We start from the raw sequence: 19,046 nt of genomic DNA on the forward strand, positions 1-19,046 counted from the left end.
GAAAATGGAGAACGGTAATAGCTTTAAGAGGTATTAATAAGGTTGAGTCAGCAAATGGGCTCTCTATAGTCTAGAAATCCTTTAATTTCTCAATTGCCTAAGGTATGGTCTCTTATAGTTATTGATTTAAAAGATTGTTTTTTCACTATACCTTTACAAGAAAAAGACAAAAATAATTTGCCTTCACAGTGCCTATTTATAATAATTCTCAGCCTGCTTAGAGGAATCAGTGGAGGTTCCCCCACAGGAACTGTTAAATTGCACCATATGCAGTATTTTATTCAGCAGCAATTGTAAATGATACTCAGAAATTTCCTCAATCTATAGTTTACCATTACAAGGATGGTATTTTATTATCAGATTCAAATGCAGATACTTTACAAAGAATGTTTGAAGAAGTAAAAAAAAAAATTGCCTTGTTGGGAATCATGAATTGCCCTTGAAAAACATACAAAGAGGAGATTCTATTATCTATTTAGGTTATAAAATAGGTTTATAAAAACTTAGACCCCAGAAGTTGCAAATTAGGAAAGATCAGTTGTAGACTATTAATGATTTCCTTAGATTGCTAGGAGACATTCCCAACCTATGGGCTACCATTGGGAAACACACAATGAACTGAATAATTTAAACAAAACCTTAAATAGTCCCAGAAAATTGTCAGCTGAAGCTGAGAGACAATTGGCTTTGAATGACGACAAATTACAGAAGGCACATGTAGATCAAGTGGATCAGAAGCTCAATTGCATTCTGGTCATATTACCTCTGAGTAGTCTCCTATAGGAATTTTAGTGCAGATGAAAGATATTATCTTAGAATGGAACTTTTTACCACATAAGCCAAGTAAAAAAATTTAAAATATATATGGAAAAGGTCTCTGAGTTAATTCTAAAAGAAAAATTGAGACTTCATGAATTAACAGGAATAGATCCAGCAAAAATTATAGTACCTTTTTTTAAATTTACTTATTTATTTATTTATAAAAATTTCCACTTCCTCCCCTCCTCCCAATACCCTCCCAGTACCCCCACTCCCTCCCCTCCTCCCTCTCCAGTCCTAAAAGCAGTCAGGGTTTCCTGCCCTGTGGGAAGTTCAAGTTCCTCCCCGCTCCCTCCAGGTCTAAAAAGGTGAGCATCCAAACAGACTAGGATCCCAAAAAGCCAGTACATGCAGACGAAACAAGACCCAGTGCCATTATCAATGGCTTCTCAGTCAGCCCCCATGTCAGCCACATTCAGAGAATCCGGTTTGATCACATGCTCGTTCAGTCCCAGTCCAGCTAGCCTTGGTGAGCTCTCATTCGATCAGTCCCCTTGTATCAGTGGGTGAACGCACCCCTCGCGGTTCTGATTTCCTTGTTCATGTTCCACTGGACTCTTCCCTGCCCCCACTGTCGCCCTTTTGTCTCCTGTGTCCTTGGAATACCAGCTGTCCCTATTTCAGTGCTGAGGAGTTCCAACCAGAGAGGTGAGTCTGGGCTATCCAGGGCAGACTGTCCTGTAAGAGAGCATAGCTCCCCCCCTCAGCTTATACTGCAGGGTCTTCTGTGTTCCACTGGACTCTACCCTGCCACCAGAGTCACCCTTTTGTCTCCTATGTCCTTGGAATATCAACTATCCCTATTTCAGTGCTAAGGAATTATATCCAGAGAGTGCTGAGGAGTTCTATCCAGAGAGTGCTGAGGAGTTCTATCCAGAGAGCTTATGCTGCAGGGTCTTCTGTGTTCCACTGGACTCTACCCTGCCACCAGAGTCACCCTTTTGTCTCCTATGTCCTTGGAATATCAACTATCCCTATTTCAGTGCTGAGGAGTTATATGCAGAGAGTGCTGAGGAGTTCTATCCAGAGAGTGCTGAGGAGTTCTATCCAGAGAGTGCTGAGGAGTTCTATCCAGAGAGCTTATGCTGCAGGGTCTTCTGTGTTCCACTCGACCCCACCCTGCCACCAAGGTCACCCTTCTGTCTCCTGTGTCCTTGGAATACCAACTATCCCTACTTCAGTGCTGAGGAGTTCCATCCAGAAAGCAAGAGATGGGCAGGCGCCAATGCAAGAATTCCTCCAACAACCCGAAAGGCAACATGACTTCACCAGAATCCAGGGATCATGAAACTAGAAAAATTGAACACCCTACTCCAGAAGAAATAGAAGAAATCGACTCTAAGCGGAACTATATGAAAATAATAGAGGAACTTAAACAGGAGGTGAAAATCTGCTGTAAAGAAATGGAAGAGAAGTATAACAAAAAGATTGAAGAAATGAGTAAAGAAATTGAAGAGAAGTATAACAAAAAGTTAGAAGATTGCTTTGTTACCAAGTATGTGGTCAATTTTTGAGAAGGTTCCATGGGCTGCAGAGAAGAAGGTATATTCTTTCCTATTTGGGTGGAATGTTCTGTAGATATCTGTTAAGTCCATTTGATTCAATACCTCCAATAATTCTCTTATTTCTCTGTTCGGTATCTGTCTGATTGATCTGTCCACTGGTGAGAGAGGTGTGTTGAAGTCTCCTACTATTAGTGTGTGTGGTTTGATGACTGCCTTGAGTTCTAGAAGTGTTTCTTATACATAAGTGGGTGCCTTTATATTAGGGGCATAGATATTCAGGATTGAGACTTCCTCCTGATGAATTGTTCCTGTTATGAGTATGAAATGTCCATCTCTATCTCTTCTGATAGATTTTAGTTTGAAGTCAACTTTGTTAGATATTAGAATGGCCACACATGCTTGTTTCTTAGGTCCATTTGCTTGGAAAACCTTTCCCAGCCCTTTACTCTAAGTAGATGTCTGTCTTTGTGGTTGAGGTGTTTTTCTTGTAAACAGCAGAATGTTGGATCCTGTTTTCGCATCCAATCTCTAAGTCTGTGCCTCTTCATAGGTGAATTGATACCATTGATATTAAGTGATATTAATGACCAGTGGTTGTTGACTCCAATCATTTTTTTAGGTAGTAGAGTGTATGTGTTTTCCTTCTTTGAGTTGTGCTTGTGAAGGGTCGCTAGATGTCTGAGTTATTGTAGGCAGTGTTGGCAATGTTGGATTCCTTGGGTTGTGATTTTCCTTCTAATACTTTCTGTAAGGCTGGATTTGTGGCTACGTATTGCTTAAATTTGTTTTTATCCTGGAATATTTTGTTTTCTCCGTTGATAGTGAACCATAGCTTGGCTGGGTATAGTAGTCTGGGCTTGCATCCATGGTCTCTTAGTTTCTGCAGTACCTCTATCCAGGACCTTCTGGTTTTCGTGGTTTCCATAGAGAAGTCTGGTGGAAGTCTGATAGGTTTACGTTTATAAGTTACTTGATCTTTATCCTTTGCAGCTCTTAAAATTTTTTCTTTAATATTTATGTTTTGTGTTTTGATTATTATATGGCGAGGTGATTTTTTTCTGATCCAGTCTATTCGGTGTTCTGTATGCTTCTTGATCCTTCGTAGGGATATCGTTCTTTAGGTTGGGGAAGTTTTATTCTATAATTTGGTTGAATATATTTTCTGGACCCTTGATCTGCAATTCTTCTCCTTCTTCAATTCCTATTATTCTTAGATTTGGTTTTTTTTTTATTGTGTCCCACAGTTCCTGAATGTTTTGTGATGAGAATTTGTTGGAATTGCTGTTTTCTTTGGTCAGAGCGTTTAATTTCTCTATGGTGTCTTCAGAGTCTGAGATTCTTTCTTCTATCTCTTGTATTCTGTTTGTTATGTTTGTTTCTGAAGTCTCTGTTCGTTTACCTAGATTTTCCATAGCCAGCCGTCTCTTGGTTTGTGATTTCTTCATTGACTCCATTTCAGTTTTCAAATCTTGAACTGTTTCCATTATCTGTTTGATTGTTTTTCTTGGTTTCCCAGAATTTCATTTACGGATTTACTCATTTCTTCAAACTTTTTGGTATATTTCTCTTCCATTTCTTTACTCATTTCCTCAATCTTTTTGTTATACTTATCTTCCATTTCTTTATAGCAGATTTTCACCTCCTGCTTAAGTTCCTCTATTATTTTCATAAAGATCCACTTAGAGTTGATTTCTTCTATTTCTTCTGGAGTAGGGTGTTCAATTCTTCTAGTTTCATGCTCCCTGGATTCTGGAGATGTTATGTTGCCTTTCAGGTTGTTGGAGGAATTCTTGCATTGGCGCCTGCCCATCTCCTCCTCTCTGGATGAAACACCTCAGCACTTTCTGAATAGAACTCCTCAACACTCTCTGGGTAGGACTCCTCAGCACTCTCTGGATAGAACTCCTCAGCACTCTCTGGGTAGAAATCCTCAGCAGTGCAACAGGGCTAGCTGGTCTTCCCAGGACCCAGGAGATAAAAGGGCGACAGCAGTGGGGGCAGGGAGGGGTCCTGTGGAACACCGAACACCCTGCCACAGAAGCTGAGCGGGGAGGGGCTGTGCTCTCTTTTCGGACAGGCCTGCCGCCCAGGCGAGCACCCACTCACCTCTCTGGGTAGAACTTCTCAGCACTGCAACAGGGCTAGCTGAAGAAAGAAACCGAGGAGGATACCAGAAAATGGAAAGATCTCCCCTGCTCTTGGATTGGGAGAATCAGCACAGTAAAAATGGCAATTCTACCAAAAGCAATCTATAGATTCAATGCAATCCCCATCAAAATCCCATCAAACTTCCTCACAGACTTTGAGAGAACAATAATCAAGTTTATATGGCAAAACAAAAAATCCAGGATAGCCAAAACAATCTTATACAATAAAGGAACTTCTGGAGGCATTACCATCCCTGACTTCAAACTCTATTACAGAGCTACAGTATTGAAAACAGCTTGGTATTGGCATACGAACAGAGAAGTCAACCTATGGAATCGAATAGAAGACCCGAATATTGACCCACAAACCTATGAACACCTAATTTTCGACAAGGGAGCTAAAGGTATACAGTGGAAGAAGGAAAGCATCTTTAACAAATGGTGCTGGCATAACTGGATGTCAACCTATAGAAGAATGAAAGTAGATCCATATCTATCACCATGCACAAAACTCAAGTCCAAATGGATTAAAGACATCAACATTAATCTGTCCACTTTGAACCTGATAGAAGAGAACGTGGGAAGTAGTCTACAAGATATAGGCACAGGAGGCCACTTCCTAAGTAGAACCCCAGTAGCACAGACAATAAGAGAAACAATGAATAAATGGGACCTGCTGAAACTGAGAAGCTTCTGTAAAGCAAAAAACACTGTCAGTAAGACAAAAAGGCTACCTTCGGACTGGGAGAAGATCTTCACCAACCCCTTATCAGACAAAGATCTGATCTCCAAAATATACAAAGAACTCAAGAAACTAGACACGAATCTCTAATTAACCCAATTAAAAAATGGGGTACTGAACTGAACAGAGAATTCACAACAGATGAACTTCGAATGGCCAGAAGACACTTAAGGACATGCTCAACCTCCTTAGCGATCAGGGAAATGCAAATCAAAACAACTTTGAGATACCATCTTACACCTGTCAGAAGAGCTAAAGTCAAAAACACCAATGATAGCCTATGCTGGAGAGGATGTGGAGTGAGGGGAACACTCATCCATTGTTGGTGGGAATGCAATCTTGTACAGCCGCTGTGGAAATCAGTGTGGCGGTTTCTCAGGAAACTGGGAGTCAACCTACCTCAGGACCCAGCAATTCCACTCTTGGGAATATACCCAAGAGAGGCCCTATCATACTACAAAAGTATTTACTCAAATATGTTCATAGCTGCAGTATTTGTAATAGCCAGAACTTGGAAACAACCTAGGTGCCCCTCAATAGAAGAATGGTTAAAAAAGGTGTGGAACATATACACATTAGAGTTCTACTCAGCGGTAAAAAACAATGACATCTTGAATTTTGCATGCAAATGGATGGAAATAGAAAACGCTTTACTGAGTGAGGTAAGCCAGACCCAAAAAGAGGAACAAGGTATGTATTCACTCATAAGTGGATTCTAACCATAATTAAAGGTTTTTGGGCCTGTTGTTCATGATCCTGGAGAAGCTAGATAAGAAGATGAACCTGATGAAGATTATTTAGCTATCCACCAGGAGGTAGGAAATAGACAAGAGTACCAGGTAACCTCGGGTGCATGGGGGGGGGTGGGAGGGTTGATGGAAGGGGAGATTGTTAGAGAGAGGGGAGTAGGGGAGGAACGGGGAAAGCTCGGTGGCCTGGGATGGGGGGGGAGGGAGGAAGGATGAATATGGGATCAGGGAAGAATATATTTCAGCTAGGGGAGTCATTTTACGGTTTACAGGAGACTTGATTATATATGGGATCCCAGGTCCAAGGAGAGATCCCCCGGATTGTTCTCTGGACAGAGGAGAGGGTGCCTGAATCGGCCGTGGCCCATAACCATACTGATGTATATTTTGCTTGTCACCATAGATCCTTCATCTAGCGAGGGACAGCGATACAGTCGGAGAACCACATTGGAGCACCGGACTGAGCCCCCCGAGGTCCAGATGGGGAGCAGAAGGAGGAAGAACATGAAAAACAAAATCAGTACTGCGAGGGATGCTATCACCCACTGATACAAGGGAACAGATCTAATGAGAGTTTACCAAGGCCAGTTGGACTGGGACTGAACGAGGAGGTGATCTAACCAGATTCTTGGAATTTGGCCGGATTCTCTGACTGTGGCTGGCCCGAAGTCTTTCTGAAAAGCCATTGACTATGATACTGGGACCTGTTTCCTCTGCATATACTGGATTTTGGGGATCCAGTCTGTTTGGACACTCACCTTCCTGGACCTGGAGGGAGGGGGAAGGAACTGGAACTTCCCACAGGGCAGGAAGCCCTGACTGCCCTGAGGGACGAGGAGGGAGGAGGAGAGGGAGTGGGGGGAGTGGGAGGGTATATGGAAACTTTTATAATTTAATAAAATTTACTTTTAAAAAAAAAAGAAAGAAAAGAAAACGCTTTACTGATAGAGGTAATCTAGACCCAAAAAGAGGAATATGGTATGTACTCACTCATAAGTGGATTCTAGCCATAGTTAAAGATCTGTGAGTCTATAATTTGTGATCCTAGAGAAGCTAAATAAGAAGGTGAACCTGAAGAAAATCATATAATTATCCTCCTGGATAATAGAACTAGGCAAGATTGCCAGGCAAACTCGGGTGCATGGGGGGTAGGGGAGTGGAAGTAGGGGAAGATGGTTAGGGAGAGGGGAGAGGGGGAGGATTGGGGATGGCTTGGGGGAACGGGAGGGGGGAGGGAGGAAGAATGGTAATGGGAGTAGGGAAGTTTATATCTCAACTAAGGGAGACATTTTAGGGTTTGCTTGAGACTTGTTTCTGGAGGGGTTCCCAGGCCCAAGGAGAGGTCCCCAGATTGTACAGCAGAGGAGAGGGTGCCTGAACTGGCCTTGGCCCATAACCATGCTGACGAATATTTTGTATGTCACCACAGAACCTTCATATGGCGATGGATGGAGATAGAGACAGAGACACATATTGGAACACTGGACTTAACTCCCTAGGTTCAAATGAGAAGCAGAGGGAGCGAGATCGTGAGCAAGGAAAGCAAAATTAGAGGGGGCCTTCATCCAACAGTGGATGGAGATAGAGACGGAGACCTACATTGGAGCACTGGAAGTCAGGACCGCGAAGGGTGCGTTCACCCACTGATACAAGGGGACTGATTGAATGAGAGCTCACCAAGGCCAGCTGGACTGGGACTGAACAAGCATTTGATCAAACCGGATTCTCTGAATGTGGCTGACATGGGGGCTGACTGAGCCCCCGAGGTCCAAATGAAGACTGAGAAGCCATTGACAATGGCACTGGGTCTTGTTTCATCTGCATGGACTGGATTTTTGTGATCCTGGCCTGTTTGAATGCTCACCTTCCTGGACCCGGATGGAGGGGGGAGGAACTTGGATTCCCCACAGGACAGGAAACCCTGACTGCTCTTGGGAATGGTGAGGGAGGGGGAGAAGGAGTGGCGGGAGCGGGAGGGTATTGGGAGGACGGGAGGAAGTGGAAAGAGTGTTTTCGGATACTTGAATAAACAAACAAACAAAGAAACAAAAAAGTTTGAAGAAATGAGTAAATCCATAAATGAAACCCCTAGGAAACCAAGAAAAAACAATCAAACAGGTAATGGAAACAGTTCAAGAATTGAAAACTGAGAGGCTGGAGAGATGGCTCAGAGGTTAAGAGCATTGCCTGCTCTTCCAAAGGTCCTGAGTTCAATTCCCAGCAACCACATGGTGGCTCACAACCATCTGTAATGGGGTCTGGCGCCCTCTTCTGAACTGCAGGCATACACAGAGACAGAATATTGCATACATAAAAATAAATAAATATTTTAAAAAAAGAATTTTATATTTTTTAATATTTTTTAATATTAAAAAAAAGAATTGAAAACTGAAATGGAGTCAGTGAAGAAAACACAAACCGAGGGCCAGCTGGCTATGGAAAATCTAGGTAAACGAACAGAGACTTCAGAAACAAGCATAACCAATAGAATACAAGAGATAGAAGAACGAATCTCAGATTCTGAAGACACCATAGAGAAAATAAACACTCTGACCAAAGAGAACATCAAATCCAAAAAATTTTCATCACAAAACATTCAGGAAATGTGGGACACAATAAAAAAAACCAAATTTAAGAATAATAGGGGTAGAAGAAGGAGAAGAATTGCAGATCAAAGGCCCAGAAAATATATTCAACAAAATTATAGAAGAAAACTTCTCCAACCTAAAGAATGATATCCCTACGAAGGGTCAAGAAGCATACAGAACACCGAATAGACAGAATCAAAAAAAAAATCTCCTCGCCATATAATAATCAAAACACAAAACAGTCAGATTAAAGAAAGAATATTAAGGGCTGTAAAGCAAAAAGGTCCAGTAACTTATAAAGGTAAACCTATCAGACTTACACCGGACTTCTCTATGGAAACCACGAAAACCAGAAGGTCCTGGATAGAGGTACTGCAGAAACTAAGAGACCATGGATACAAACCCAGACTACTATACCCAGCCAAGCTATGGTTCACTATCAACGGAGAAAACAAAATATTCCAGGATAAAAACAAATTTAAGCAATACATAGCCACAAATCCAGCCTTACAGAAAGTATTAGAAGGAAAATCACAACCCAAGGAATCCAACATTGCCAACACTGCTACAATAATTCAGACATCTAGCGACCCTTCACAAGCACAACTCAAAGAAGGGAAACATACACACTCTACTACCCAAAAAAAAAGAAAAAGGAAAATATCAGGAGTCAACAACCATTGGTCATTAATATCACTTAATATAAATGGATTCAACTCACCTATAAAAAGGCACAGACTTCGAGATTGGAAACAAAAACAGAATCCAACATTCTGCTGTTTACAAGAAACACACCTCAACCACAAAGACAGACACCTACTCAGAGTAAATTAGGAAAAGGTTTTTCAAGCAAAGGGACCTAAGAAACAAGCAGGAGTGGCCATTCTAATATCTAACAAAATTGACTTCAAACTAAAATCAATCAGAAGAGACAGAGATGGACATTTCATACTCATAACAGGAACAATTCATCAGGAGGAAGTCTCAATCCTGAATATCTATGCCCCTAATATAAAGGCACCCACTTATGTAAAAGAAACACTTCTAGAACTCAAGGCAGTCATCAAACCACACACACTAATAGTAGGAGACTTCAACACACCTCTCTCTCCAATGGACAGGTCAATCAGACAGACAGAAACCTAACAGAGAAGTAAGAGAATTATTGGAGGTATTGAATCAAATGGACTTAACAGACATCTATAGAACATTCCACTCAAATAGGAAAGAATATACCTTCTTCTCTGCAGCTCATGGAACCTTCTTGAAAATTGACCACATACTCGGTAACAAAGCAAACTTCCACAGATACAAAAAAATATTAGTAACCACCTGTGTCTTGTCAGATCACCATGGATTAAAGTTAGAATTCAACAACAGTGCTACCCCCAGGAAGCCAACAAACTCATGGAAGTTGAACAGTCAACTACTGAATCACCCCTGGGTCAAGGAAGAAATAAAGAAAGAAATTAAAGTCTTCCTTGAATTTAATGAAAATAAAGACACAACATACTCAAACCTATGGGACACTATGAAAGCAGTGCTAAGAGGAAAGTTCATAGCACTAAGTGCCTAATTAAAGGAAACGGAGAAAGCACATATTGGAGACTTAACAGCACACCTGAAAGCTATAGGAAAAAAAAGAAGCAGATTCACCCAGGAGGAGTAGAAGACTGGAAATAATCAGACTGGGGGCTGAAATCAACAAAATTGAAACACAGAAAACAATCCAAAGAATCAATGAAACAACAATTGGTTCTTGGAGAAAATCAACAAGATCAACAAACCCCTATCCAAACTAATCAAATGGCAGAGAGATAACATGCAAATTAATAAGATCAGAAATGAAAAGGGGGACATAACCACAGACACAGAGGAAATTCAGAGAATCATTAGATCTTACTACAAAAGCCTGTATGCCACAAAATTGGAAAATGTAAAAGAAATGGACATTTTTTTAGATAAGTACCATATACCAAAGTAGAACCAAGAACAGGTGAACAATCTAAATAGACCTGTTAGTCACGAAGAACTAGAAGCTGTTATCAAAAATTTCCCTACCAAAAAAAAGTCCAGGACCAGATGGTTTCAATGCAGAATTCTACCAGAACTTCCAAGAAGAGCTAATAGCTATACTCCTTAATGTATTTCACAATATAGAAACAGAAGAGTCATTGCCAAACTCTTTTTATAGTACCTTTTAATAAAAAATGAAATTGACAAATTATGGGTAGAAAGTGAAACCTGGCAGATAGTTTATAATAATTTTTTGGGAGAAGTGAACAATAAATATTCCAAAAGCAAGAGAATTCAACTTACAAAGAGAACTAGCTGAATCCTTCCTTGCATTATATAGGAAACACCAATAACCAGAGTCCCTACATTCTATACTGATGCAAATATCAGGAAAGGCAGGTTACAAATCATAAAATTTCAGCAAACTGTCCAAAACTCACAATTATATGCCATTCTTGTGGTACTAAGAAATTTAAAAAAAAAACTCTCTGCACTATTACCAATTCGCAAGATGCAGAAAAAGTTGTTTTGTATATTGAAACCTCTAAATTTATACCAGGTGAAACAGAATTTACTTCATTATTTATTCAATTACAAGATACAATCAAGAATAGGAATCCTCCCATATACATAACACACATCCGATCCCATACAGATCTGCAAGGTCCTCTATTACAAGGAATACAAAAATCAACCAGTAGTTGAATAGAAATGTGATGAAGACCTCAGAATTTCATTAAAAAAAAAATCATGTCAATAGCAAAAGTTAAAAAAAAAAAGACCTTTCCATCATATGGCAACATGCCATGGAAAAATAAAAAACAAATCCTACTTGTTCTTTATACAAACAAACACCACTACCTGCAGGAAGTAACCCAAATGGTACTCAAATGAATAAAATCTGGCAGATGGATGAGTTCCATTATGTAGAATTTTGGAAAACTAATATATGTACACCACATTGATACCTAGTCAGGGTTTCAATGGGCAACTGCTTTGAGTTCATAAAAGACTGATTTGATAATCACACATGAAATTATGAACATCATGGGGCCATAACAAAGACAGCCAATGCTCCAGCATATGTCTCTAAGAAAAATGAAACAGTTTTTTGCTTATTAAAATATAAAGTGTATTACAGGTATACCACATAATCTTACAGGCCAGTCAGTTATAGAAAAATCAAATCAAACTTTATAGGCTATGCTATATAAACAGAAAAAGGTGATAAATGCCCCCAGATTGCATACTTCTCTATTAACTTTGAATTTTCTAAATGCTAATGATAAAGGAACAACAGTTGCAGAGAAACACTGAACAGTACAAAAAACTACAGAATTAAGTCAACCGGTACACTTTAAAGATGTACAAACCTCAGAATAGAAACCAAGACATATGCTACATTGGGAAGGTGTTTTGCTTTTGTTTTCACAGTGAAAGAAAATCTATGGATATCATCAAAATTTATAAAGACATCTTTAATTAGAAAAGATGAATACTCATCAAACACCATAGCGGTTTAATATAAAATAATATATAAAACTAACAAATGCTTTACCTTTGATCAGAAATAACTTGCCAAAACAGAATCTCCCCAAAATTAGGGTTAGGAAAAGGCTTTGGTTTTGTCTTTCCAGGAGAATAAGGAATCTGATGACCACTAGACAAATGAGATATCTGAAGAAAAAGGACAAATCATCCAGAAAAAAAAAATGTCCCAAGAAATAGAGTAAATTGGCCTATTGGTATATCTCATTACTAACAAGATAAAATTTCATAAATCTTCCAAATGCTTCTTTTCTGAGGTTCTCTACAGACATATAATGCAAATGGTCTCTTTGTAGTCTCAGTTCAGGTAAAGATAAAAGCTGGCTTTGGAGTTGGAGTGAGGCTCTCTCCTTCTCGAAACCCAAGCATGCCTAATAAAGTAAAATTCAAAATCTCTATCCCATATCAGAAGAGCCACCTGATATGGGACAGAAGAAAAACAAATATTAAAGGACAATTTTATTGTCACTAAATTCATAATCCTTTGGCCTTATACTGACTCTTTAAAAGCTTTTCTTAAGGTATAAAATATATAAGATTAATATACATACATATATATTTATTCTAAACTTTTTATAATGATATTGTCTTGTACAGTACTAACTAATTCTAGAAAAAGGTTTCATCTATGTTTCTGTACATGATTTGGGGTTTGGGTCTCTATCACTTTTCTGCAGTGAACCAACAACAGGCCTAGCGCAAACTTCAAAGTCTCCAAAAAGAGGATGGAGTCCCACAATGATGATTCCTCCAGGACTATGAAAACAAAACCTAAGGATCAGCTTTGGACTACAAACTGCTCAAAAGGATTTCAAGGTGACTAGCTGAGATGATCTAGCCTCACAGACTACTCTAGCCAGAACTTGTGACAAGCCCTGCATTTTCTCATTATGCAGAGACTGGACAACAAATGATAATGTTACCTCTCCCAGGACTTGACAATTAACCCAAATTTTTCTTTTCAGTATGCCCTAAAGATTCTGTGACCCCCCAGACAGCAGGAAATAAATTTGAGAATATAATGCCCACTTTCTCAAGAGGTGGGGTAGGTGGGTTTTGGTTATTCAATGGATTATGAATATTTGTCATTGTTTAGGGGAGTTGTTTATAATTTATTATTGGTTATGGTCAGGAGTAAAGTTGAAAAATGGAGATTAGATTCAGAGTTATTTCTCTGAAAAGAAAAAAAGAGGGATACAGATACAATAAGATAAAAGAGAAGATTATTGAATCTACTTTTTAAAAGCAACTATTAGTTTTAAATATTTTACATTGGATTGAAATTTTGTATACTGTACACAAATTTGTATATTAATACAAATTTAGAATTACTTTTGTTAAAACATACTGTACATAATATGTTTGTAATCTTGTTCTAATCTTGTATTGTACCTATACAGCTCATTTAAAAATAATGCAAATTTCTAGTCCTTGAAAGTTATTATTACCAACTGTTTAGGATAATAAGGAAATGCAGGTTAGTAATTAGTCACCTATTACAACTAAACTTGTAGTCATATTAGATATGTTTTCAAGGTCAAACAGAGATATATTGTAAATAGACAGACCATTTTCACATACTTCAGAGATCTACCAAATATGACATTTGAGATATCTTAATAACATAGGTTCCTTTTTATAACAATGAGGCATGTCTGCTCCTAGCAGCACCAGTCTACTTCAAAGAAGATGATGCTCATTGAAGAAATTCAACATGGAACTTACTTTCTTTGTGGCAAAAGTAATCCATTGAGCAAGAAAATGTCCTTGTCTCAACTTCTGTTAGTTTTCTTTCCTAATTGGACAATCAGGACACAAAAGAGAATGACTGCCAAAACTTGTCAAGACAAGGCAAGCCAGCCCTTCAGAATATCCTGCTTCATAGAAAAGTCTGTCAAATATTCTAGGCCTTTACACTGAAGATGGATGCTCCAACACTGCAGAGGAACTTTGGGTGACTCTCCCAGGCAGTCAGCTGTTTCTACATTCTCACATTTTTTGGGAAGTTGCTAGCTTGAATTTTCTGCTTACTCAGTTAATACTATTTCCTTCTTGGGTCTCTGACGTAATTGAAGGCTAGATAGTATAGTTTTCCTTTTTTATGAGACTCAGAAAAGAAATTCACTAAAGAAGTGTAAAGTGTACAAGGTTGAGAGATATCAAAAGGTAGTTTTGGAAAGTAATGCAAGTTATGATAGAAAGTAAATTAAGTACAAGTCTTTGGACTCACCAAGATAGGATAGATAATGGAGTATTTTCTCTGAATTTGTCAAATGAAAATGGACTAAACATTATTAATGTACTTACTGCCTTTATATATTGTATATAGTTACTGTACCTATTGTATGTAGTTTTTTATATTAGTTATAGCCTTCTTTTTTAATTTTAGACCAAAGGGGGAAATATAATGATATTTTATTTGTATTTTAATAAATAAAACTTGCCTAAATATCAGAGTGCAAAGCATACTAGCAGCCATACTAGTCAACCATACAGGCCAGGCAGTAGTGGCACACATCTTTAATACCAGAAGCCACACTAGTTAGCCATAGAGGCTGGGCGGTGGTGTTACATGCCTTAAATCCCAGCACTAGAGAGGAATATAAGACAGGAAGAGACAGAAGCTCAGGGTCTCAGTTTCAGTCTGAGGTTTGGTGAAGAGCAATACAGTCTGAGGTTCAGTTGATCGCCCCACTGATCTGAGCACTGGTAAGAAATGAGAGCTCTCCAGTGACTTGGCTGCTTTTCTTCTCTAGTCTTTCAGCTTGAAACCCAATATCTGTGTTTGGGCTTTTATTATTCATGCTACAAATATATATTAAATAAAACTAAGGAAGGCAAATACATTTTTCTCACATGTGTTATACATAAACATATACATACATGCACACACAAATATATAACAAGTATTAAAGGATCAATTGGGAGGAAGGGGTATAAGTCAAAAATACAGATGCCACGTGTTGTTTCATAGGTTAACCTAACTTTATAGATAGATAGATACACATATATACATAAACTATAACATTAGCATAAGCCTGCAACCATCTATTTATATATAATCTTGGATAAAGCTTTATGAGATTTTTATAATAGAGGAAATTTAAAAACAGAGGACAGAAGAATGAGCTCTAGGATTCAGGAAGCAGTGAGAGTGTAATGGGGACATCAATATGGTTATAAAAAGGCATAAAGCCTGGCGGTGGTGGCGCACGTCTTTAATTCCAGCCTTGGGAGGCAGAGGTGGATGGATCTCTATGAGTTCGAGGCTAACCTGGTCTACAAGAGCTAGTTCTAGGACAGGCTAAAAAGCTACAGAGAAACCGTGTCTCGAAAAACAAAACAAAACAAAAAGACATCAAAGATCCAGTTTGAAGTTGGTCTTTGTTTTTACTACAGTGGTGGATATATGACACTACCCCAAACTATAACTGTATATAGTCTGTCACACAGAAATGGATATAAATAAATGTGAAAAGACAGATAAATCATGAGATTACACCATTATCAATATCCATAAATGATGACATTATACTGTATATCTATACCTTACTGTTTTTGTAAAGATAAACTTTAAGCTATAACCACATCCACAGGTTTACACTAAAATGCTTGAAGAATTGATGCTGAATTGTACTAGGGAATTTAAAATATGACCACAAATCCTGTAACATACATTGCATAGACCAATGTATGAGCAAAAAAAAAAAAAAAAAAAAAAAAAAAAAAAAAAAAAAAAAAAAAAACAGAAAAATCCTTCATAAGATTCTGAAAAATATACCGATGTGTTTGCTAAACATGCTAGTCAAAATTTAAGCCATTCATAGTAAAATCCAGTCAATGAAAAGTAGAAGAAAACATCATTTCACTACAAAGAAAATGTACAGCTGCTATAAGACTTGACTGCTGAAGACTAAATGCTTTAAGTCTAGAGACAAAATATCTCCAGTCTCATCACGTCTGTTCATCTTTGTACTGTCTCTAGCCATTCAGATTAGTTCAGCTAAGTGAGTAAAGATTTAAGAGAAACATGTAACACTATCTGAGGACAATATGATGACTGCACAAAAATGCTAAATATCTATGAAATAACTATTATAACAAGTGAGTAGCAAAATACCACTATATAAGGCTAATATGTAAACATTTATGGAAACTGAAACAACTGGAAAAATTACAGCCATGATTTCTCCTTAATATAAACTAATTAGCCATATGAAATAAGGCCAAATGAATAAAAAGTCATTCTTTATATAACCAGTTACACAATATTAAATTTAAAGTATTTTGTCAAATTTCAATTATACTGATTTCTTATTTTGTATTGGGTGAAGTTTTACTTCATTGTTGGAAGCCCTTACTGTGGGCCTCGATCTATTTTACAAATCACTAACACAAAGACTAACTATGATGAATCTTTAAACACTGGGCATTTCCATTCAATTTTTCTCTTCATTTCCACCAGATCATAACATACCTTAGATAATCTTTTGGAAGATTCACAATTATGGTCTGTACATGGCTTGGGTCCTTTATCAGTGTCTATAGATGAAACTGAGAAAATATATTATATTTTATATTTGTTCTGATATACTATACCAAGCTACTTAAACTTTGAAAAATGAAATATCACTTGTCAACTACATCTCTCCCAGAAAAATTAAGGCCGGATTTTCTGATGTTAAGTATTTCAGAAAAATCCTAAGTCAAATATTTGTTTATATAAAACATGAAACATTAATTTCTTCAATCATCTTAGGAATTAAGTTCCTCAGTAATTGATGCTGGGATATTTTAATTTTACAGTATTTAACAACAGAATTATTTCAACTTTTACAACATATTATAACCGTAACTATATATATATATATATATATATATGTCTGAATATATAGGTCTGAATATATAGGTCTGAATATATATATATATATATTCAGACATTCTCCATCAACTTCTATTCATATATATTGGATATCACTACCCTAGTTCAATGCTCAATGTATAAGTACAAATTGAAAAAGGAAAGATAAACTGCAATAATAATATTAGAAATGCGATGAGATTGAACCATAGTTGTGGCCATTTTAACCAATATAATAAGCATGGTCATGCATATAGGTACATTTTTATTTATGCACATATAGGAGCAACTATATGGAAACTATAATTCTATTTATTTGCGATAAACAAGTGAGCATTAGGTAAACTCAATGGACAAAGGAATATTGGACTGATGAACATCTCTGCAAGGTCACTGAGAAAACTCCTGCTGTACTAAGACTTCAATCTGAAATCTTGGGTAAGAAACAGACTCTATAAGAATTTACAATAGCTAATCCTTACAGCATATAATGTCAATCTCATACCCAAACATCTTTGTTAATTCCCACTACCAATAAAAATATATGAAAATACTCTTACTTGTAACCTCAGATCTATAACTAATTCAGAAACATAGTATTTAGTATCTTAAGACTTTCATAATTTGCAAAAAAGGCTCAGCTTTGTCATTTTTTGGTCATTATTTACAGCTAAGAGAATATAATGAAAACTGTACTTCAGTTGTCAAATTAAAATTACTTATAAAATAGTCAATATTAATTTTGGTAATTTTCCATAAATACTACTTGCATCCTTTATCTACTCTAGACTATTTCATAATAAATCATATGTCATCTGTATGCATGATATTAACTGGGTCATTTTCCCAACAACCCTTCAAACAGAAATAATTTTCCAATGGAGTTGTTTAATTGCTCACATATTTACTAACTCAATGTCCCTGCGAAGTGACAGGTTACCTGAAAGAGCATAGATTCTAAACTCTGAGGACAATTTTTAATATGCTTAATGAGCCAAAGGAAATTATGGACAAACAAATAAAGAAAACAGAACACTTTGTCATGACAAGAATATTAATAACATAAAAATAATTTATGAACAGTCATCCAATAGCTCTAATGCATAGAATTATGGCTGAGAGGAATTTACTAAAAGATTAAAACAACATATTTGAGCAGTCTGGAGAAATAATTAGAGAACTTAAAGATAAGTCACTAAAATCTGACCAAAAGAAAAGAAAAACAAGTGAACAAAAGAGAAACAGGCATAAAGAATCATAGGACAAGATCACCAGCATACTCATAAGATATGAGGGGAGGAAGGAGAGATGCAACATTGGAATATTTGAGTAAATAAAGGCCAAACTGCCTCAAATTTAACATGATATAAATTTTCACACACAGAGAGATGGAATCTACATTTATACTGTGAAATATGCTATAATCAAACATCAGAAATGAAAGAAAAAGAGATAATCCAGAAAGGACCAAGGACAAGTAATGTGCCACATATAGGGGCTATACAATTCTAAATAAAATAGGAATTATCATTTGATTTTTAAGGCCAGAGTTTCCATAGAGATCTATCTTAAAAAGAAGGACACACATAGAATATAGGGAAAAGAAAAGGTTCACTGCAGTTAACATGAACACAAAAGAAGCTAGAAAGATGGTGTTTCTTTCATGCAAAATAGAAATTAGAATAAGGAAAAGTATTATACCTGATTTCAAGGAATAATACGGTCAACACATAATGAAAGGAGGATTAATCTTTACAAAGGTTTAAGAATCCCTGTTATCTATGTCTTGAACAACAGTGAGTAAATGTATTTGACAGTTGGATAAATTGGAGACCCAAGTTCAGAACCCCAGTACTCAGCGAGGGCAGGGGTGGTGACAATGACATGTATCTGCAATTGCAGAACTCATGTACAGAGAAAGGCAGGTCCTGACAAGTCAGACTAGTACAGACAGCAAGGTGCACATATAAGGAGAGAAACCATGTCAAAAATAGATTGCAGAGTGACAGAGGATGATACCCAAGGCCAACCTCTGGCCTTGCATGCAGACATAAAACAAACAAACAAACAA

The 19,046-nt window shown here is 37.4% G+C and overlaps 1 protein-coding gene across 2 annotated transcripts in view; it reads right to left on the minus strand.

The window, feature by feature from the left end:
* Positions 1-19,046, minus strand: part of Zpbp (zona pellucida binding protein) — a 136,504-nt gene that overhangs the window by 38,385 nt on the left and 79,073 nt on the right. For both annotated transcript variants that reach the window (XM_085692194.2, XM_085692195.2), the window contains exon 6: positions 16,592-16,668. In XM_085692194.2, the coding sequence (XP_085548320.1) occupies positions 16,592-16,668 (77 nt within the window). The remainder of the gene's footprint in view (positions 1-16,591; positions 16,669-19,046) is intronic.

Source organism: Myodes glareolus, chromosome 8 (genome assembly GCF_982192425.1).
Source record: "Myodes glareolus chromosome 8, mMyoGla1.1, whole genome shotgun sequence".
In the NCBI taxonomy this organism is placed as follows: domain Eukaryota; kingdom Metazoa; phylum Chordata; class Mammalia; order Rodentia; family Cricetidae; genus Myodes; species Myodes glareolus.